Here is a 24,017-nt window from a genome sequence, read left to right as displayed (position 1 = left end):
CTCAATACATATTGTTGAAATAGCAATTATCATGTAAAATGTACATAAGAAATAATGTGATGAAAAGTCAACAAATTCTCTAATTTGATGGCCTCAGTCAGACCAAACAACTGTTGTTTGCTGGGATCTGTTGGTGGATGAAAACAATTGTCAAATAAGATGCATGTAAAATTCTAGTTTACTTCAGTTTCTAATCACGTTACACAATCCATCATCAAAGTCATTCACACTCGCTTCATTCTGTCACTTCAGCTTCATTCGCTCCACCATTCTGTTCTCACACTGACACCTCTAGTCATTTCTTCCACAGTTTACCACCTTCCTGTTTTTATTGAGCGGAGTCACCATGTGAGAACGTAAAGGCTGGCGGCCTCACTGGACAGGTATGGGCATGTGAGCGCTCACATGATCGTGAGAGTTGTTATCATGTTCTAAAATTAGGTTACAATCCACAGCAGCTGCACTGGGACATTCCAAGTGACTAGTTTTATTAAATTTTTTTCCCACAGTGCAACAAAAGCTGGTTTTGTTCATCACAACCATTTGTGACGTCGATGTACTTGACATTTATGTACATCTGTAATGTCAAATTAGTCAACCTGCACAATTTGAGCATCAATTCCTCATTCTGTGGACGCAGGTACATGAGAAAAAAGTAGTGATTATTCACATAAGGAAAATATGGGCGTAAAGGGAAACTTCAGACACTTTCCAGCTTTGACCACCCGCTGGGACAGTTTCAGACAACCACAGTTGAGACTGTGGCATTCACCACCATATTAAGTTTTTTTTTCTAAACTGTCATGCCACACTTTTCCTTTCCATATGTTAAAGGTAAATAAACGAGAGATCCTAATGAAGTATTCCATTCATTTTTAATGCATAGGTAAACATCACAGTGTTTTTTTCCCTATTTGTTCTCTTAGTCGGTCGCAGCCAAGTCCTGGTGAAAGCTTCCCCTGCCTTTGTAGACGAGTAAACTGTGTTGCTCAAAACACCTCACCATGAATATGTGGGCAAACTCACAGTGGCTTAGTTACTTTTGGGTTGAGGGGAATCATGAATTAAATATGCTTCCCTTCAATATCTAACCAGTGGTAGGAACTGAAAAGAGGGAAATTGGCTTTGCAGAAGCCTCACAGCGCGGGAAGCAGTGCGCCTCTGCCCATCAGGGACGGGATTTATCCAGTCTTCTAAGTAATGTCTCCTTAATGTTTATTTTCTAGTGGAATGGGTACATGGAGTTTGACACTGACTGGCAGTAACAGTGCCAAGATATTTACTTCTCTTGACACAGAATATTATATATTTAACTATTTCATTTCTCTCTGCTCACCAAAATATCCAAGACAGTGCAGAAATAACTGAACTGTAATTACATGATTGCATTATAATATGCCGAATATCATATATAGAGTATTTAAAGCACCAGTGCCAGCAGTGAAAATCACATTCTGTATAAGATATTGCTTTGTGAAGTGTCACTGTGGCCTTAAAAGTTTGTAAAGGCATTTAAAATCTGCCACACATGCTTTTGAAGAGGAATTCTAAGTGAAAGTTCCCCAAAGCTAATGAACATGCAGATATTTATGCGGTACAGTAATCATTACTGTGGTAAAAACTACTGTGGACTCTGCTTACCACCCACAGTTTATGACATAAATAAAACACACAGCCCTCTCTGGCCGGCCCTTACTGTAGGTGATAATAAAGTGGCCCAGATTTGGCCCAGATCACTGTGGGCTGACAACACACTGCAGCCAGTGCAACGCTGTGATGGGGCTATTACACACAACACAATGGTGTGTTGTGTATAACAGTGTTTTCTATTGTCTACCCTTAATGGACCACTGTGCCACTCCAGACATTGTGAGGGTATGGCTGTTTGCTCGTTTCCAATTGATTTGTCAAGAGGAAGCCATTTAAATTCTCCGCATTTGCCCTACCCGACGAGAGAGGGAGAGAAAAGTGGATGAACTGTCTTTGCACAATAGTGCCATTTGAAATATGCTGGCATGGCAGATGTTTATTGGAAAGTTAAGTGTTGCATAAACAAGGACTGCGGTATCTCAGATGTGCAGCCAACCAGAACATTGAACTGTTGTCTGTCTGTCATTTGCTTTTTTTTTTTTTCATCTTCCCCGGCTTTCAAGTCGTACATTGGATAACTTCAATATTATGTAAATCAGGAAAAAAAAAGCAGAGGCAGAGAGCCATACCGCACTGATCCGTGTCTTTATGCTCGAGACCCGAAACACAGAACACACAGCCGCAAACAGGATTTGAAATTAATTTGGCAAAATCAAAAAAAGAAGGAAGTAATAGAGACTTTGATACTCAAATAGCAGTGATTGTTTGAAATACAGCCCCGCAACTGATTATGTTTGATTCCTATGACTTTAAAAAGTAGTCGCTGGAATTAGTGGTAATACCGGCAGGAGAAAAAAACGTGTTTCTTTTTCTAGCAGACATGGTGTTCATTTCTTAGGCTGTGAAACCTAACCACTGTCTTATTTCTCTACCTCACTTAAAATTGGGACCTCGCTTTGCCCCGTCTTTCTAATTTGTTTTTACAAGAGCAGTACTTTTGTTCCAGCGGACTGGCTTTGGTCTACTGCAGTAAAGTCTCAACATAGGAGGGCTGCTAGACTCCAGTGCCCATTATCACTTTTGCTATTAGGTGTGCGGAGTGTGGATGCAGCCGCCTGCCAAGTACATGTTCTCGCTGTGAATTCAATTTGTGGTAACACTTTCTGTCTGTGGGAGTGTCACTGCACAACATGTCCCTTTTTCCTGGGGACTTGAGCCTGGACTGGGCCAAGTTTGTTGAGTCAGCTCAGGAGAGACAGCGTGGGAGGAGGGAGGGATGGAGGGAGGGATGGAGGGAGGGATGGAGGGAGGAACAGGGTTTCACTTGGAGATCCTGTAAACTTGGAATGGCCTGAACACATTACGACAACTTGTTACTGAAATTGCGGAGGCCACCGAGCCTGAACCATTATATTATTGATGCTGAACATTAGTACACCGTGTCTAGAGTCAGCGTTGGAGAGTCGGAGTGTCGGAGAATGGAGACTCAGTCAAAATTCGCAAACAGAGAACGGTGGGCTTTGCTTTTACTCCTGCTTTCCCAAGAGAGGTACCGTGTAAGAGAGAGAACTGACACTGGCTTGTCTTTCAGCTTTACTGTTAGATCCCAGTGTTTCTACAGCAACTGAAGCCACGTAGCTGTGTGGACTAAAACAATCAGATCCAACTCTGAAGCCACTGAGGCCACAAATTACATATCTATCACCTATTTTGGCCTCCAAAGATATACAGTATAGTTTTACATGATTGTAAGTACAGTGTAAATTGCTGATGTTCTGCTGCATTATTCCTTAAACATTTCTGGATGGAGACTAGAATGATCTTTGGTCTCACATATATACACACACACACACACACACACACACACACACACACACATACCAGGTTCTCCGTTGCGGCCTCTTCTTCCTCGCTTCCCTGGTGGGCCTGCAAAGAGAAGAATACAGTCGATTTTAGTCAGCAGTTCGATTGTCCTTTTGTTTATTTAAGTTTCATATCCTTCAGTTTGCGCTTACGTTCAAGTATTCTCACACTGAAATGAACCTACGGGCGGGATGAGGAAGAGGCAGTGTAAAAATATTGTCTTTGGACTTTATACACACCTCAAAATCTCAAGGTTCATTAAGCATTTAGGCTCAATTTAGACATAAACTGAGGTGGAAACAGGGCACGCATACTGTCTTGCCACAAAGTGAGCATTTCACTGTCATCCCTGTGTCTTCTTTTTTCCTCAGCGTTATTCATTTCAGCTCGGATGCCCTGATTTTTTAATTTGTTTATATAAACAGTCATTTTCTGTATTTCCCTCCCCGTTTGCTTTCCGTGAGCACCGTCAATCCACTAAAGCTCAGTCGGAAGAGTAAAACAATTACACGCTTTGCCAAGTTTGACGCGTTGAAGACTTGACTGCATTGTGCGCGGGCAGACTTCAGTTCTGATGGGAAAAACCCCAGAGGAGCGTCAGAATATCTTGCCCAAAGATGACCTTCTTCCTCCCGAGAATACATTGAGTCTTTTGCTGAGGCTGACTACTGGAAACCCTTTTTTTGCCATTGGCATTCTGTTTGCTCTCTGCCCAAAAAAACTGTGTACATTCGCAATTCAGTGAAAGGGTGAGGCCGTGACTTTCCGACTGGTAGGAAATGAAAAGCTATACAGTAGTACACGGGGAAATCTCCACCTTTGATGAGTCCGGTCAACCCGCAGTGGAATGGATGAAGTCTAAAAACGTTATAGGTGTAGGGAAAATGAAAGTTTGACTTTTCACTCAACAGTACGGGCTCAGAAAAGACCTGCCGTGTCAAAGTCTGTCCTAATCACAAACTTGGAAGTCTGGTCTGCTCCTACGTAACCAAGCGGGACAATCCTCTCCGCTTGCTTCTGCAGCACGGAAATGATCCGGACTCTGTTCCAGGCAGCTGCAAACAGTGTGAACAGCTATTATGCAAATCATTTTGTAAACTCGTCTGACCCCTGTGCTGCCAAAGAATAGCGTTTCATTGTCGTACTAAAAGTTCAAGATAATTACAATAACAGGGGTGGTGAAAGTTTTGAATAGAGTCACCGGTTTGACATTAATTTGTCTGGGTGTCAAAAGGTGCTGCGCTCTGCCTTCGAGCGATGACTCCTTCACGCCGGGCTTAAGTCAGCAGCTGAAATAGCAGACTTAAAATACTAAAACGCCATGCTAATTACTAATCCAAATTGCCTGACCCCCCGCCTCACCCCACCTCACACACACACATACACACACCTCTCTCCCTTTGTTGCAGTGTGTCAGCTGCTTTGTCTGAGCAGCTTTCTTGACTGTATTTACCAGCTACCTTACAGTCTGCAGCCTCTCTGTATACAAGTAAGGCAACTGAAAGTTAAAAAATGAACGAGTAAAAAAAAGAAACAATGCCTTTTACTCAGTATTTGGGTGATTTACGACGCCCCAGATGTGTAACTAGGGTGTAAAATGCGGGCTTATGTTGCACGACTCTTCGCATGATGTTTAGTCCTCAACTCGCTCCCACTGTTTGGCTCCGCTTCAGCCTCCAGCTCTGCTCCCTTGGACGGTTTCCAGGATAATGTCAGGCCCTGCCAGCAAAAGGCCCAGGCGCGGCTCAGAGTGTGCAACCACAGGTGGAGTTTGACTCTCACTTTGCTATGGTTCACATCAACCCCGGTTTCTCCAAAGGTTTGTTTTTCGGGTTTTAAAAGAAACGGAAAGGGGTTTACTGCGCCTGGCAGTCAATTCATTATTGCTTACTTTGAAATGTCACTGTAAGACACTTGACACCTCTGAGAAGAATATTTTGTGTGACGATACACCATCCTCCTGATTTTAGTGGTATGTTTTTGACGACTGCTGAGAAAACACATTGAGAGCACATGGGGGTGAGCGATCCAGACAAAATAGCCCACACTATTTTCAGATATTATCATGATTCACAATATGCAGCACAAGATTTCTCATTTTGTTTTTCTTAGGATGCAAGATACTGAGAAGCACAGCCCAAATGGTAACAGTACTCCATTTGCAGAACATGCCAACATAAAAAAAATGCTATAAAATTTGAGTTTATTAAACACAAGTAAAAGAATAAAAGACCATCAGGATCAGCGAGAGTAGGTTTTCAGATCTATTTAAATGAATTCTAGCGGTAAAAGGTAAAGAAGCACTGCACAGCTTCTTGTCACAAATAAAAGGAACAGCAAGACTCAAATAGGGGTCTGAAGTCCCAATAGACCTGAAGTTGCTTGTTGCGGCAAAACATTGCAGTTACTTCAAAACATTGTAGTTGGCCTGCTATTTTCTTGCATCATTCCAAGTACAGTCATGGAAAAGCAGTTTCAGAAAAAAAATGTGGCAGGGAATTTCATGAGGAGGAGAACTATGACCAATCTACTGAAACCTTCATTTTCAACTGTTTTGATAGGAACCAACCTTTGTTAGGTGAAACATTACTGCATCAGTTGCATCTTGCCAGCGTTTGCTTTTGGAGGGCGTCTCAAATGATCTGCCAAACAATGTCTGATGCTGCCTTCAAGTGCTCCTCGAAAAGTCCGTCTTCCGAGTATATAATTTGTAAATACAACTTGTCGCTCATTCGAGTGCTTTTGGGAAGACATAATAACAAAATGGATGTTGTATTGTTGTGCATTGTGTTTTGGGTTTCTAGATTGTATTTATGTGGTGGCTGTTTAATTTTAGAAACAAGGAGATAATACACATCATCGTTTTACTTATTGTAATTTACTGACAAAAAAGCATGAAAAAATTGAAAATAGAAACATATAGCGATAACTATTTACATAGAATGCCTATATATATATATATATATATATATATGTACACATATAATATAATAATGCCTTTATATAGCCACATCTCAGCAATTTACCATCTTTATGAGTCACTCAATTATGATATTTCCAACAGCAACTGAAGGCAGCACACACTCGAATGAAATGCTGAACTACGCAAGCTTTCAGGTTAGTAGGAAAGTTACAGTGACTTTGGTGAAAAGTTGTGTGAAAGCCGTGAATGTAAACGGCTACAGCAAAAGTTACGAATGGAAATGACACGTGGACAGTAGGCTACTATCATTTATCACAAAGACATATCATGTCCACAATCTCCCTGTGTAAGCGAATCGTGACACAGTTTTAACTAGCGAAGATATGAGATCATCATCTCTCCCACCCTGAAGAGCAGACCGTGCCATCCAGCATGAGAGCAGAGAATAAAACAGTCCCATAAATGCTGTCACATGGGTTTGCTCAGATACGTTGAATCACCACAAGGGATGGAGCTTCCAAAGGGCAGCCATTGCATCTGTTACTTTGACAGTAATAGACTGCGACATGAACTTCACCAAGTTGGCTGTAAGACCGGCGTGAAACCATCACCAACCAGCACAGTTGTCTCGAGCCTCCAGATCTACTCCGTGGAATGACTTCACACATTTGCTGCTTTTTCGGGAATGGTCAAAGAAAAAGAGATTTTTACAAACCCACAGAACACAGTTTGTCTCAAATATTGATAGTTGTAGAAATTTTAATGTTAGTTGGCACACCAGACTCCTATGTATTTGGCAGTATTTTGAAACAAACTGTTCGCAAGCAATGGGTGTATTGTTTTCAAATATACTTAGCTCATGCTGGTCATTATGACATTATTTGAAAGTTACGCATTGCTTGACATAATAAACTTCTTGTTTATACTTTATGTATTCAAGGCAATATTACATTTTATCGTTTACCGTCATCCATAAAATATTGGTTGGCCTGGACTTGCTAACATTTCTCAGCGTTCAATTCCTCTTTTTGCTCCAAATCAATCAATTTTAACTGAACCAATCCCAGGCGGACCCATTTACAAAACCAGCATTGTTTCAGAGCTTGATATACATAATCAGACCAATCAAAGCTTCTCTCTCGAAGTAACACAGCTATTCCTCAGAAAAAGTGAAAGTGGAGCCAAAAATACCAAACTGGGTACAAGATCCAATCTCCAGAGTAAATCAGGTTTGAAGAGAACTGGCTTTCATACGTCTGAGACAGCAAACCTAATTGCACCTTTCCGGATAAGATGTAAATGAGCGCAGACCTTTGCTGTGACTGTGATCCATAACACATACTTCGCATTGTCCCACATTAGAATATCATCCGATTCAGCTTACAAGTGAAACCGATGTCAACTCCTGATTAGTTTTGCTTCTTAGAAAAGGCACTTGCCATCATGTTCTCTTTATATGAGTGAAAACCTGTACTTTAAAGTCATCCAAATAATCAGGAGAAGAAGGACAAAATAGCAAAATGTCTTTTTCGCTTCTGACAAATTGCACTGATGAAACAAATAAGTTACAGGTGTATGTTAAGGGAGATAGCACAGCAGTGTGTGCTTCATGAAGACTAAACCCAATGACTATGTACTAAACAGCCATTAATTGAGATAATGATTATATCAAATCATACCAGGTATACAAGGATGGTGCTGCTTTCACTCATCTATGTGCCATTGCCTTATGCATTTTCCCATAGGCCATTTAAAGAGTATTTTGGCCTTGCTGTCATGCTGAATCAATGTAACCAATCAGCCCATTTCATGGATACCAAAAGGGCTGCAGGCCGAACTTATTGCTTACATGTGAGTCATGCAAATACAATGTGCGGCATGAATGTTAGGAGGAATTGTCATGGCAGCACAATAATCCCAGTGCCAATGTTTTCAAATACTGACATGAAATTATATGGCTGCTTCTTTGTCCAGCTAAGGTTAATTTTACGGAAAGGACGTAATGGGCCTCCAAGTCCAAAAATGTCCTTGAATGATTTAGTTCTCATGCTCATAAACAATGCTCGACTGCACGGCTTCACTGCGTCTCCTGTCACAGTAGCCAAGCTTTCCTATTGGTCACAGGATTGCATGGTAAGAGAGCATGAAATGGCACCATGATATATTACTAAACTTCGGTTTAGATGCCCAGCCGGAACTGTATGTATATACATCAATTTCAGATTTCAGATTTCATCGTAGCTCAAAATATAGTCTGCTTCAGTCCTGTGTTTGCAAAGACTACAGATTTAGATTTAGATTTAATTTTATTATAGAGTCATACACCATACTGGTGCCCAGCCCACATGACAGGCTTACAAGACACTCTAAGTGAAACAAAGTGACAAACAAAAGGTACAATACTGAAAACAGAGAATGCATGTTGTCCATCTACAATTCACTTTCAAATTACAAACAATGAAGTTCAGTTGTATTCAATATCTGATTCAGAATTCAAAATAAATAAGGCTACCTTTCTTTCCTTTCCCATGCCTTAGAGATATATTGGGACTATGAATGTAAATGTTTATCTAATGTAAATCTTCAATCTCTGTCAATCAATTTCAGAGTGAAAACAAAACATATTGGTGATCAGTGGTGGGATTTATGGATTCTCAAGGAGGCTCCAAACTAACTTTAGATTTTCTGGCTTGGAGTTTAATGAAGTGAAAGGTTCACAGTCTTTTACAACCAGTGAGAAGAAATTGGAAGATCAACAATATTGGAATAAAAAGGCGCTTTGCATATCTATTTATCGCTGGGAGCCATCTGTAATATTGGATGAGTTCAAACAATCCTAAAAAGTCACACAGAGGAATGGGGGTGTTAGAGGCCTCTTGCAGGGGCCTCTGGTCTGTCTAAATAGACTTCATTATAGTCCATTTAATCCCACAACATGGATGGATGAATTTATTAAACCTGGCAACACTTTGGTATCCAGGTCAACAGAATCTAAGCTGCACAAAAGCTGGCTTTCTACTGTACAATCATTTGTTACTTTACAAGTACATTTTTGTGGAAAAGTCTGGCAAAGCGGGCAACAATTGCGATCCAAGATCGTTATTACTCTGCATGACAATGAATAAATCAATACATAAAATGCTAATTCATGGAACACTAGGTCTACTGTCTGGGGGAAAAAATGGAAATTGAACCACAATTTTACAATCAGCCTTCCGTGAATGTCACTGCTCTTTTCGTCTTAAGGGGGACGTTTTGTTGTCAGAAATATGAGCACTTTTTGGCCTGAAATTCAGGCTGACATAACTACACTTATGGAATATCTGCACTTTTTCCACAGAAAAAAAAAAATAGAGGGAATATACTCATAAGATGTTAACCCTCCCCAAGATACTGAAAAGCTCATTGTAAAACTTGACAGACAAGTGTGAGCGGCAGGTTCCTTATAAATTCTCATAATTCATGCATATCATATATAGCAGTATAGCAACTGTCATCAGTACATAACTAAGAGAGTGTGTTGTAAACTGCACTTCACCTCTCATGAAGACACTGAGCTACTGCGCTGACCTTTGAGGTTTGTCATTATGCCGCTTGAGCTTTGCTACGTCTGTCTCTCCAGCACAGACAGCCCATTCAAAACTTTAGGAAGTTTAACGTAATCAGCAGATACAATGAGATGTAGTTCTGACCATGTGTCATCTGTGGTCATCTGTCATGGGTATTGGTGAGAAGAAGAGGAAAGTCCCATGAACTTGTGATACACCAAGTTGGCTCCGGAAGGGAAGCTCTTGCAGCATTCTGACTGACCTCCCCAACTACTATTACTAATCACTTAACTCCCTCAAACCCTGTCAGCATAAGAGAGATGAAGAGAGAGATTAAGAGAAAGACTGAGTAATTACTAAGACAGCAGACGGAAGAAAGAGCTTGTTCACAAAGAGCAACTTGTCGGCCGCTCACCAGACTCCTGCAGGACCTTCACGCCGGTACCTAAATCACCATATCATTCTCTAAATGTTTGTAGCATGACCGGCAGACTTGAACCCCGCCGCAAGTAAGTTCAATTCACCCCGTAAAGCTGCATGTGCTCGATTTCCATAAGAAAAAGCACGCCGTCCATTTAACGGCTGTCACAACTTTGGAGAGGTCAACTAAAGGTCGTCAGGAGTTCTTATGAAAGCACCCGAAAGCTGCATTGCCTTTAGTTGAGACATAACATGAACTTAACCTTCTGTTACGTTTTTTTTTTTTTTTTTTTTCCAGATGCAAACATGAGATGGATGGATGCTTTTGGGGATTCACTGTAAGTCAGCATCACTTGTGTCAATGGAAGTTCAACTCCTGGAAATTAGAGGTAGGTTTCCATTTTCCTGCAATCCGATAGGAGCAACAGACTACAGCATGGTTAGCAAGCAATGTTACCATTAAAGGCTAAACCATTTCAAAGAGCAACCCTATTATCAACCTTGTTTTAAAGTAGTGGTTTTTAAACTTTTTTTTTTAAAAGGAGACCCACGCTGTCAGAGTCATTTTTCTTGCAAAACAAAACTGAGTTGTGGGTTATTGTGTAGACATAATCTAGCAAAATTTAACCTGTTTGAAGACTGCAAAGCTAGCATAGTGTTAAATCCAGCCTGCTTTATACTGCGCGGGAGTTGAGAGAGTTTTGGCAACACAATATAAACACCAATTTCTGCAGAAGAATTTGGGGGCCTATTTTAATCTTCCCAAGACCCACATTTGAGTCCCAACCCAGACCTTGAAAAACAATGTTCTAAAGCATATTTCACATTATTCTCGGATTCTGTGGCATATATCCTCATTATCCTTACTTCCAGCTACACTACACTCCAATGCAACCATTTCCTGAATAAATATGATGATTATAGCCATTTCCTAAATAATTCTTCACAATTACATTTAATCTGTTGCCCAGAAAAGAGACCATTGTGTCTGATTTTAACATTTACTCATTGTATTTTCTCGGTGTGCTCATTTTGTCACCACATAGTATCGCGTTCAGTATTGCCCATAGTGCACACACACACATGCATACATACACACATACACACATACTGCCTGCCTGCCACATCTAGCCAGTCTAAACCGGAATTTTCTACTTTGTGAATAAAGTGTTCAGATCTTTCTCAAGCTCTCTCTGAATTCATATCCACAACTTTCATAAAAGGCATCTTTGTGTAATTCCCTGTAATAAATGTATTGTTATGTCTGGATCGACATGGGTTTACATTTCTGCTCAAGAGAGTATGATTGGTGAGCTGGAAATTTACACTTTGATTTATACAACAGCCGTAATGTAGGAGGACTCGCTGATTAGGGCCTGAATTAAAACTAACGAACAGTCATGAGGGGTAATGAACAGTGACGCCTGCTCCATAAACGCTAATGAAACTCAGTTTTGCAGTTTTCAATTACAAGACATCATGAAAACACTGAATTCTGATATACTCGAGAGTGCAAGCCGGTGTTGTTATCATTATGTTAAAATTAAAACTAATTCACGGTACCAACAGGACACTTGTTACTGTCAGCTGGTCCCACGACATCACCCAACAGGAATCTCAAACTAATTATATGAAGTAGCATTAATTACACGCAAGGCAGCAACTGATTAAAAAAAAGTTAATGATGCATGCTCTCTGGAAACTTCTCGGCGTGTTCGCTCAGTAGTGGTCAGGAGACATTATCAACTTGAAGTAAATTCATTTCGCTGCCACCCCCCCACCCCCCCCGATGAATTTGTAAATCGCAGTTGTTTCACTTTGTGGAGCTTGGGTCGTACTCTGCGCTTGTCCAGATGCCAGTTATCAGTTCATTAAACCACAAGTCTGTCCATTAGGCTGTGAGGAATGTGTCTATCATTGCAAGCTCCATTAACACTGCGTCAAGCAGATTGAGTCTTGTATTAAAAATGCATCTTCCCCTCCCTGAACGACCAGACTAAAATAGCCTGGCCCAGTGTTTTACTAATTGCAGACACAATAACTCCCATGTTTTTGCACTTGAGAGTGCCCTGTTTGAGTGAGCAGCAAAGTTGCTTGACAATCTGGCAGTATTCTTTTACCCCAACTCCCCTCATCCCCAAACAAACACACACACACACACACACACACACACACACACAGTTGGAGGGACTGAAAATCATTACCGAACAAGCAGCTCCTCTCTGGCTCTCTGACGTACACACAGACAGACAGAAGACAAATGACGTGGATGCGACTAAGGCCGGCAGGCATGCATGGATCATCAACGCTTTCGCTCCGGTTCAGTGTCAAGGCTGGAACACTCCTGAGGAGGAAGCAAGGCCTTTGAGAGAGCCTTTTCATCACCTTCAGAGATCAATGTGTTTTCCTCTGGCAACGGGCTGAGTGCTGGGATACTTGAGACCCACCCTGTGCACTGCACACTGCAATTATCCTCCCCGCAGTACTGACTGCGGTCATGATGGAAGCAGAACACACTCCCTGATGAGGGGAGGTCAGTAATAAGCCAATCGATTGGCCAAGTCCCATCGCTTATGGCGCAAGTTAAATTGGCATAGGCGGACATCCTGACGGCTCTATCAGGAGGCGTCGGTGCAGACTAGGGACATCCCTACAGTAACAGGACCTGGACTTGTGTGAGAGAGGCAGAGCCTTACTTTTGAGCAACTTTACAAGCCTTCAAGACTATGAAATGGAAAAAAAAATCCAATTTACCAATTTCATTACTTGAAAATGAAAAAGGGCACCATATTAATTTGAACCCAGCTTAGCTTGGCCAAGCTTAAGTGCAATCCACAGTGGAACTTAATGGTTTCTTTTGAGTGTTAACCAAGTTATATTTTATGTATTGTATATATACCCTGGAATGGGGTTTTGCAATCCACCAGACCAAATTAAGAGCAAATTTCATTATCATGAGAAAGTGGTCATCTATTGCCAAAATATTTGGTTATCATTCTGTCACATTGAGGTGAACTATATCATCTTCCAGCTGTGTTCCAACAGAACTGCTGGGTGCTGAAGCGTTTTCATAGTAAATGAGGGACTGGAGCAGAAGACTGAGCAACCAACAGCTCAAGGACTAAAGGTCACAACAACATGATTTGTGGGATCTGTTTATGCACGCAACAGCATCACGTACTGAGGAGTTTATTCAAAGATGACCAAGAGTTAATTAATCCAGTCAGCATGTGTACACGCAAGGGAAAGCAACCTCAACCTAGCAAATATTGATTAGGCACTATCAGTGACTGATTTAAGCTTGCGAGACCTTCTGACCTGAACTACGCTGGTAGTCAATCAATAGCTCTAATTAGACCATGAAATGCTGACAAGCAGATGCCAGCAAATAAACCTACGGTGTGCTATCTTTAGTAGTTATCACGAGCTGACGTGATCGAGCGTTGTGGCTAGTAGGAACTTGAGTCATCCATTTGAAATCTCTGAGACTGAATGTGACACTACGGCATCCAGATGACCACCGATGGAACTGCGAACATATGGACAAAGCGGCAAACTGAATCTTTCCTGGGGACCGGCCAGCAGCTGCCATAGGAGCTTACTGAGGGTGTGTTTGGTGAATATTGCACCAAGGGCACCAATGGCAACATGAGTAGTATCACATAGACCTGTGTGTGTGTGTGTGTGTGTGTGTGTGTGAGACGGTGTCTGTTTCTGTGGGTGTGTGAGCGCGCTTGAGCTGTCGAAAGTTAGAAGAGCATATCTGGGCATTGGAAGTAATTGTCAACTGGGATGCCAGAAGGCAAATGGGACATACAGTGCATGAGCAGCATCAAATGATCCCTCTCTTGTTCAAGTTCAAATGAAATACTTTATCTGTGTTTAAGACTTCTGCGGCTATTGGGTATCACATTGAAATCGCGTGTAACTCTATACCTGCTGCTAAAGGATGACATGACTCCTGGCTGACCTCATCAACGCCATGGATGTGTGAGCCAGTATGTGCTATGTGTACGTGTGTGGACGTATGTGTGTGTGTGTGAACTGATGGATTTAGAGACGCAGAGCTAAAATGTGGGCGATGGGGCCCCAAACTGCTCAAGGACAGAGTCACCACAGTTTCTAAACCAAGATGAAGTCACTGGAGAGAAGCCAGCTGGTTTTGGCTCAATGGAAGTCAAAAATGCTATTACAATACTCAACTATTACAGTGTATTGGCATACACTCTGCCTGAATAACTATCCACTGACAACACAGTCAAAGTTTCTGTGTTCTGTGTTGACATTTATGCCGGTTCTTAGGTTTGGGATTACGCAGAACACATGCAATACATATATTATTATTTTCAATTACTTTCATATACCATATATTTTCCGATAGTTTCACATGGCACATATTTTTCATATTTCAGTTGTCTTAGGGCATTCTACCTGCTGTAAATTCATCTATATTTTTCATTCATTCATTTATTTTTTTACCTATGTTCTAGTGTTGTGTTATGTTTAATAACCCCCATTTACTCTAATTGCTAATACTCCAATTGCCCCATGGAGATCATTAAAGTTTCACTGAATCTAATCTATTGTAATCTAATGCATTGGTATTGTTGTAGATTGGTCGGCCTGCTATCCTGTACTTCTGGTAACGTAATATTATTCAATACATAAATCTCACGCTACGCAGCAGAATTAAGGACTGTCATCATCCACACATGCAAAATAGTCTTTCATACAACAATCTGCACAACTGGCCTCCCAATCCTATACTACTGTACATCCATATACACAGACCTGGAACTATCCTCCTTAACACTAGTATGTGCACATCCTACCATTTTGACCTTACAATCTAAATGATTTGCAGGGTATGGTTTTCATCCATTCGATCTGTTATAGGGTTGTGAGCGCAGGCCTCAGGGGCTTCAGTTTCACTATCTTTCAAATTATCAACCAGCGTTGGTGGTCTTAGGCCCGTGTTTACTCGAGTGCCGCATGACCCATGTTGGATTATTCCTGCCACGGTTCGGGCACGCAAGCATAACTGGTACAGGCTGTTATGTCATTGATACCCTATCTTGTCAACAGGATAGGAAAATAACATATGAGAGGTTGTGATGAGGAGGCGGGAAAAGAGAAGGGAAGAGAAGGGAAAGGGGTCTGGGAGTAGAACAGGGGGATGAAAGGTTTAGGAGCAAAATGGAAAGTCTATAGTGTCTTAAGTGGGGTGTTTTCAATCTGTTTTATGAAGTTGGTGAAGTCACTATTCATGTAAAGCTCCTCTGTCAGGGTTGAGCTAAACGTTATGGGTGTTACACACCAGCGATGTACATTAGACGTTAAATGACAGCTAAGGGATCATTTAATCATTGGACAAGAAACAGTGAGTAAGGCTGCTATAATTAAAATATGAAACTAGAATTTGACTCGGATTAAAATGACAATGCTCCACTGAACACCCCAAACCGCCCACACCAAACATTAGAGCCAATTTAGCCCTCTGCTGGGCACAGGCTGAGCAAAATGCAGTCCAATTTTTTCATTCAGCACTCCAGCAACCCGCTGAATAATGGTGCAGTATGTTGAATCAGCTGAGGTGTAACTGAAGTGTAAAGTCCGGGTCATGCGATGCAGGGAGGCCTCGTCTCACCAGACCCCCAGTCGGTGCTGACAGATTGAGGTAGGAGGCTGACGCTGTCCCAGGAGAAGCATCTGGATATCAAAACTACCAATCGTCTGCCTCTCACAAACATATCAAGCCTTGTAACACTCAGAGTTGGAGTAGATGCTGGCGTGACGAATGTGAGAGGAACCCTGTGTGTGTCTGTGCATACATGTCTAAAGCACTTCTGACATTATGTGCACAAACATATCACATAAAATCAATTCTTCATGAAGACCGCATTGCTCTTGTGAAAGAATAAGGATGGATGTACCTGACTACAGGATTTCACGGGTTCCCTGAATGTCCTAAACATATTCAAAGCAGCGCAGATGAGCTGTGTGAATGCTGAATGCCGTTAGTGTCTCCCGGCCCTTCATGGGTCCTGAGTGGAAATGAAAATAAAGTGTCATCATCGGGCCGTCAGCCCCAGACGTGCTGAGAGTTCGCCAGCTCTGCATTTATTTTCCCAACCCAGGAAACCCCTCTGCGAAGCTCTCGGGGATGTGCATCTTTCCTCTCCTTTACAAATGAATCAGCCCAAGCAACTAAATCAAAATGAAGCCTTCTCACCCCTCACACCTGTGCTCAACCAGAAGAAACAATCAGTATTATTGCAACTATGGACTGTAGGAAAAGTAGATACAACACGAAAAAAAAAACAGGAATCCACAGTGCAATTCTCAGTGGAAAAGAATTGGCGGGGAAAACCAAAAGTCTCTGCAAATGAACAAGGCTCCCGTTTTCCTAACCTCTGTCAATCTTTCCTTTTAAAAACACACAAACTGCCAGACCTTCAGCTACTTTTGTGAGCCATTAATTCTCCTTAATGAGGGCTATTTGTTCACAAAGCAATCACGGTTCTGAGCGGGGCCCTCCTCCGGAGCTGAGTCATAGCACTGAATAACAAGTTTAATATACACCCCATTCATTTTTACTGCAGTACACGGTGTAAAACCAATTTCGGGGCATTCAGTCAGGGGAAGCTTATAAACAGGTATAAAAATTCATACTACTTTGTTTCCAGTGAAACCTTTATACGGAAAATGGTATTTAACACTACTGCATTTAACATTATACCACACACACACACACATACACACACTTAAACACATTACAGCTCAAGCTATGAGTGTCAACCAAGGTGGGATTTACAGAGGAAGGGGTCTTACTATCAGACCACCAACTAATTCAGGTTCACATGATCTATGGCCCAAAGTTCTCAGTGCAGTACAGTTCTCCATCTAGGGAAACCATTGCTATTCATGCACACAAAATCAAACAACCTATGACCAATCAGAAAAACCAATAAATCCAACTTTGACCCAGCTCTTGATGTCACGCAGCATATATGGAATATTCTTGCTGGCCATCAACATAAGAATAAAAGAGAACCGCTGTGAAAATCCCCATCTTTCAGTCTGAGGCGACCATTATTAAGAGCCTCCAGGAGAAGCGGCATAAGGGTTTTCTCCCCTCGCATGGCGCTTATATTCCAGCTGCGAGCGTGACATCACCAGAGCGCCGAGGCCCAAACTGGTGTAAGTAAGACGGATGGCACAGACCACGAACCACGGCGTCTGCTGCTTTCATGCTCTGAGAGACATCAAACGCAGGGCATACGCCACCGTGCAAACACAATCAAAACATTCGGAAAGCTTAATGTAATATGAGGGAAAGCATTAGTGTAATTTTATTAGCCGAAATGTTTGGTCCTAAACGAGATTGTTAGACGTCAATGTAGAGGCTAGTGAAAAAAAATGTGCGTAAATCATAAGTGACACCGAGGGGTTGGAGGACGTTATGTGAAACTGGCAGTCGGTGTTCAGCAGTCAATCTTAGCACGCTAGCAGCTGTTTTATTTGAACAAGTCTTTTTCTGTGATTAACAAAGAAATGGCAGAAATCTCAACACAATGCCACATGAAAAGTAACCGGAGGAGACGTTTCTCGTTCCCTAGAAGTTCCAAGGGAAAGACAACAAAGGCTTTGTTTTGAAAAGTGTTTGGGGGAAAGTACCGCTGTATCATATTTCCTTTTCATGTGTCAGTCAAACTGACCAGGTCAAAGGTCAAAGGAGGTGGCGGGGAGCCGCATCCTCTCGGGAGACTCCCTAATCCTGACCTGTAGTTTCAGGTGGTCGGGGGGCCTTAGTGGAGGTGGTGGTGGGGTTGGCGCTTCATCGGTACATATTGTTCTTATTATGGGTTTAATGCTGAAGGGTTTAAGCAAAGACGACACAAATACCAGCATGCTATCAACGGGCCAACTTTTCAGCTCTGAAACATGGCATTGGCTCATGTAAACATTCTTCCCCTTTCTTACCAACAGTAAAGCAGTTGTAGAATTATATAAGAAAGCTCTCCTATGATTTTATAGGGGTTTTAGGGCGGTGGTAACATAGACTTTAGAGAAGCTGACTTGTGACTAGAAATTTGTCAGTTCAAATCCCCACAATGGCTGAGAAAATATAGGTGGTGAAAGTGAATGGTTAACTCTCTCCCCTCCCTCAACAACTAATGCTGAGATTCCCTTGAGCAAGGCACTTAACCCACAACCGCCCAGGGGCCAAGAGAAGAGGACTGTGGTTTTACTGGGCAGCTCCCAGGTGTGAATGTGAAGTAGAGTGTTGCTGCAGTCAAGTCAAAAAAATATCAAAATTCATATAATACAAGCTACTTGATTGTCAGTGTCAGTGATAGTCATGAAGTCCAAATAATTTAAATCTGAGACATCTTAAAGACTTTGAAAGAGCTGTAAACAAAAACACAGGGGGACAGCTTGAAATTCAGTCCTACCTCACACATGAAGGAAATATGTAGATGCATGGATAAGGACGCTGGTATCAATTGCAAGGCCACAGTAACATAATCTAATGCACAGTTAGTTAAATAGAAAAGACAACATGACGTGGCAGTTCGAAGGGTCTTGCTTCATAACTTGACATATTTCCGGCTGAAGCAGAATGTTTGGGCAGGACAAAACATGGGAAGGGATTGTTCTAACGTGGGCAGGGTGGACCACGGCAAACATGGAAAGTGACTCAGAAGACCTGGATGCTGGCCTGCATGCCATTGTAGAGGACCGCTGGCCTCCTCCAACATCTCCATTACCCCAGTTATTTGAGCAAGCAGTGGACGAAACCCTTGGAGTGCAGGAAGGAGGAGGAGGAAGATGGATTTCATATGGTTTCATATGATGGGGGCAGGGAGGAGATTGTTCACAAATCTAATCTATGATTATATTATGGGTTGGACCACTAAAGTTGTGATCAAAAATATATACAATTTGTAAATTTCTTGGCATGTATTATTGAAAACGTTGTACATCAGGACATGGAAAATAAGCTAACAGGGTGAATGAGTCATTTTTCACTTCATTTTGTCTTTAATGTATTGACTTCTGTTTCAGACTGTTCTTAACAAGTTTTCTCTTACAGCAACTTCACAAGAAGCATTGGATTATGGTTTTGTTTCACTGTGAAACAAGTACAGCCACTCTGCTAAACTGCAGCACTTTAATGAGCTTGACAGTTAAACAGATTTAGAAGCAAGGGATAGGGAGCACCTTATTTGGCACTGGGTGCACCTGGCAGCCATATGATAGGTTTCACAGATTGAGAGCCAGCGAGGAATCAAAGAGGTTATGAGAAATTTTCAGACGTTTCAAATTAAGCCGGACAATCATCTCCTCTTACATCTCCTGTAATGAGAGAGATTATAGGAGATCAAGCCTCCGAATCTACTCTATTCCTCTATAAATCATAAGAAGACAAGCAAGATTCAATTAGCCCTGCTCACTTAACCTTGGCAGCACGGAAATTGCACACCAAACCAAATACCCTGAGCTCAGTATGAGAGGTATTTACAAAAGAGATTTGGGGAGGCGGACGGTACCGGTAAATGGCAAACAAACTAATAACCATGGCAAAGTGAAAGGAGTCAAGATCATTATTAGATAAACAGTGAACAAAAACAGCAGTGCAGCAGAGGATCTTTTGGTTAAAAGGCTTATGAGAGGAACCTGGATGCTATTTTCAGGCCACCCATTTGTTAAACTCCAAGCCAAAGTAGAAATCCTTCAGCATACAATGCGGCTATTGAGTTCCTGGATGAGGCGGTGATAAAATCTATTCTTATTTAGAGCTTGTGTGTGTCCTGGAGGATCCAAGAGCACATTCTGCATTGGATTACCTTCACGGCATAATGGGCCACCACACAAACAGAATATGAACAAGACGAAAGGAGAGTCATTTTTCTGCTTAAGTGGCTCGTATACTGCATGTTTAATGCTTTCATTCATTATTTTCTTTAATCCAAATATGTCTTGCATGTCTACAGAGCATTGAACATGTATGTTGCTGTCACCTTTCACAAAGCCTCTATTTAATCAAGCTACAAAGCTTTGGGGCTGCTTCATTAAAAGACAGAACTAGGCCAGAGATGATGACATTGGGAAAGTTTCCGCTTGAAAAAGAAACTTTTGGGCGGGGATCAGATTTGGTTTTCTGACCAAATAAGTTACAAGTAACTGGCATCTCTTTTGAGTCTCCTGCAGTTCCAATTTCCAAAGACTAATGAAAATAGGTTTAGACAGTAGCATGTGCATGTTTCCTTATTTACAGTTGGGGACCACTGGAACATCAGCAAGACCACACATGTGATATGCGGGCACTTTCCATTCACAGAGAGGCAAAGGCCGTTTACTTTGAGCATTTAATAAAGAAGGGCATCCTCAGAGATTCTGTGATAACAGATGAGAGAGCGCCAATGCTTTTCTGATGTCTACCCTTTAGAGCAGCGGAAATACATTTAGACTATGGCCTGTGTTGACTGGTGCAACTGTGCTCCATCTGACATTATGCCTGTTTAAAAAGGACAGACACATTTAGTATTGCTTGAATCAGATCAAATCTTCCTTCCTTTGAGTATGAGTAGATGTTCTGCAGAGAGAGCGAGAAGCCAAACTTTCCAGGATCGTGCATTAAGAGCAAACTTCATACCAATATTGGACACTCTTACGGGAAAGGAGTGGGTTTTATTTCTGCAAACAGGGCACTGATTGTGGGTCTGCTGCAGTCGATTACTCATTCAAGTGGCAGCATACTGTTCACATTACAATTGCCATGTTACGCTGTTTATTGCTGCGTATGTTCCATGAGAACTTGTCACTGCCTTGCATTTGTGGGATGCAGATGAAAGGCGAGGCAATGTGTTGCTGTACTCTTAAAGAGAAGTTAAATTATTCAAAGACCGCATGTGAAGATGTTCTGGTCCAAATTCCACACCAAGCCATCCTCGACAATTCTCTCTGGTATCTATCAGGCCCTGAAAGGATGGGACGGTGCGTCTATCTCCCTTCCAACACACACGGTTCTCACAACACTTGTCATGCACAGCAACTGCCTCTGCCGTTTAACTGCCTGTGATTACCGAGCATTAACTTTCCCTCTGTGTTTCGCTGTGAAGAAGCCTCTGCTGCTGCCTATTTAACTCCCACCCTGGCGTACTGCCTTTTTCTCAAGCTCCACTTTATCAACTATCACCGGAAAAGTGCCAGAACAGAGGCCATCAGCAGTAATTTTGGTGGAGCTTTCTGTGCACATTCAGGCAGTTATGACTCAAACATGGAAGGTTTAAAGGGCGGCGTTTATTATTAAAGACAGGTGACGAAAAGATTTTTGTCGTGTTAAAAGGCATTTTCTGATGCATCCAGATTCATATAATTGCAAAGATGAAATATTTCCATGTTATCTGACCCCAGAATTACTTTTTCCTTATTATCTAACCACAGTATAGTCACGATTTCCTATGATTTCAAATCGCTTCATGTACAAATCCAGTTGCAATGGGGTCAGAAACAAAATCATCAAATGTTTTTTTAGTTTTTCTAGCAAAACTGTGAGGATGACACTGAACTACGATATCAAGAGTTCCTTCACCCATTATCAAATTTTCAAGGAGAAATCATGTGATAAACATATTTTAGATTCCCTTATGTGTTGCTCATATACAGTAGATCCAAATTGTTCACAAAAAAGCTTTAGGGCTATTTCTTTATATTTGGGATTTTACTACAGATCCTACAGTCTCTTCCTTTCAAGTCATTATGTTTACAGAGCTAAAGTTAAAGCTAAAGAGTAGCTATCCATTTTTGCTCTATCTAAACTTAAATCAGTATTATATTAGTACTTATTTGTGTATCTATTGTAGTTATTTGATGAGCAAATGGTTGGATTAGGATGTTTTTTATGATCTGAAGCAAGATTGATCCCAACAAAAGCCTTAATCACTTCAGTATGATGCGATTAAGGCCTGTTGAGATATCAGGGTGAACAGACGTGCAAGGCACACATATTGAGCGATTCTCTACCATACATATTCAACTAGAACCAGGTTGAATTGAGAACTGTAGACTAACCATTATATTATCAGTACAAATACAGGTGAAAGTTGTCTTTTCTACCTAAAATTGAAATATTTCATCAAATCTGCTCTAAAACTGGTAGCTTCACTTCTCCCTGCAGCTTGATCCACCATACTCAAAGGTTTTGCCGTTTCCAATAAAGCTTGGGAAACTTTATTGAGCCTTGGCCTTAGCTCAAGAGGAAAGTCCTCTAATGCTTGTACACAGTGGAAGCAGAAGTAAGCACTTGTATTTTTTCCTCCCACCCATCCCCACACCCCAGCTACAGATGGTCGGACCCCAGCTTGTTGGACTCTCCTGTGCCAAGGCTCTGCCAGAGAGCCCCCTTTGATACCGAGCCTTGCTCACTATTTACAGCCACACTACAATAATCCTGCAACAATGGTTTCCACATAACTTTTGATTGAATGGGCCTTTATGGACGGATCTTGGACCAGGCTAATAAGTGGCCCTTAGAGAGCTTTGCCAAGGTTTACCTCACTGTTACTTTGTGTGTGTGTGTGTGTGTGTGTGTGTGTGTGTGTGTGTGCATACACAATTGCGTATGTAACAAAGTGTATAGTAAAACTCCACTAGCGTCCACCTTACTACTCAAACTTTACATTATCGAACGGCCCGATTGTTAAAATGTCACTTTGATTGTTAAATTCCATGTTCTGGAAAGTTCTAAATGAGAAAGATAAAACATGTAGTTTGATTCAGTGTAATAGCTAGATAATGGTGAAGGGTCTAAAAAGAGCTATCAATTTCAACCAGTGGCCCTGTTTCCAAAGGGTCTAACGGAGAAAGCAGATGGACTCTTTATGGCCTCAAGGTAGATACTGAGATCAGCCATGTTTAATACCAAGTCAGCCTGTCAGGTCTCTCTGACATGGGGGTAAATTTAACCGCTGCTCCTCTAGCTTAGCAATGCCTGTCTGTAGCATCCATCTGTGCAGTGGGACTGTAAAAGCTGTGTCAAAGCACACAGTAGTGGTACTGTACAGTGTTGCCGCACAATCAATAAACAGCTCAGTTGTTATCCTGTCACATAACAAGACTTAGGACATGAGTGTGACGTTGCCAGGAGACATTACGCGTGTGAAACTTTACCGCAGGGAGTAAGAGTACACCCCCGGCATGAAAAGCCCCTTCACCCGTTGTTGTTTTGTGATTTGTGGCGTGGGTAGCTGGAGTTAGATCATGGGCCCTGCTCAGTTTGCAGCGGTGCCAGGCCTATGATGCAAAGGAAAAAGAAGGATGTAGAAGGGCGGGCAGAAGGGGTGTGGGAATTCAGACTTCTGCATGACTCTCCAACCTTGCAACCTGTCTTTACTCAGCGTTCACCCCGTGACAGACAGTGGGTCGTGGAGTTAGTGTGGAGAGACAGAAGAGGATGTAAGTGGATCTGTATTTTATCACTGTGGAGAGTGGCAACCCCCTGGGATAGTTCTTGTTCGCCTTTGATTTAAAGGCCAGTGGATCGTTTTAAAAGGCACAGAACTGCAGCTTTCTCTTTTCTGAAATCTTAGTCTGACACAAATGCGTTTGTTGGAGGTATCCAACCTCTGGCAAAAAATATGAAACTGAAAAACACCATAATCACCTCA

General features: G+C 41.8%; 1 protein-coding gene across 1 annotated transcript in view; it reads right to left on the bottom strand.

The window, feature by feature from the left end:
- The window catches only part of LOC139643641 (collagen alpha-1(XXV) chain), a 140,089-nt gene that overhangs the window by 62,469 nt on the left and 53,603 nt on the right, over positions 1-24,017 (bottom strand). Inside the window, exon 3 of the mRNA XM_071518850.1 lies at positions 3,472-3,516. Coding sequence (XP_071374951.1) covers positions 3,472-3,516 — 45 coding nt within the window. The remainder of the gene's footprint in view (positions 1-3,471; positions 3,517-24,017) is intronic.

The sequence above is a fragment of the Centroberyx affinis genome, unplaced genomic scaffold (genome assembly GCF_046629955.1).
Source record: "Centroberyx affinis isolate AG114_WGS23_722 - 3 ecotype Tasmania unplaced genomic scaffold, CSIRO-AGI_Caff_v1 ptg000637l_1, whole genome shotgun sequence".
In the NCBI taxonomy this organism is placed as follows: Eukaryota; Metazoa; Chordata; class Actinopteri; order Beryciformes; family Berycidae; genus Centroberyx; species Centroberyx affinis.
This window is presented reverse-complemented; position numbering and strand designations above follow the sequence as displayed.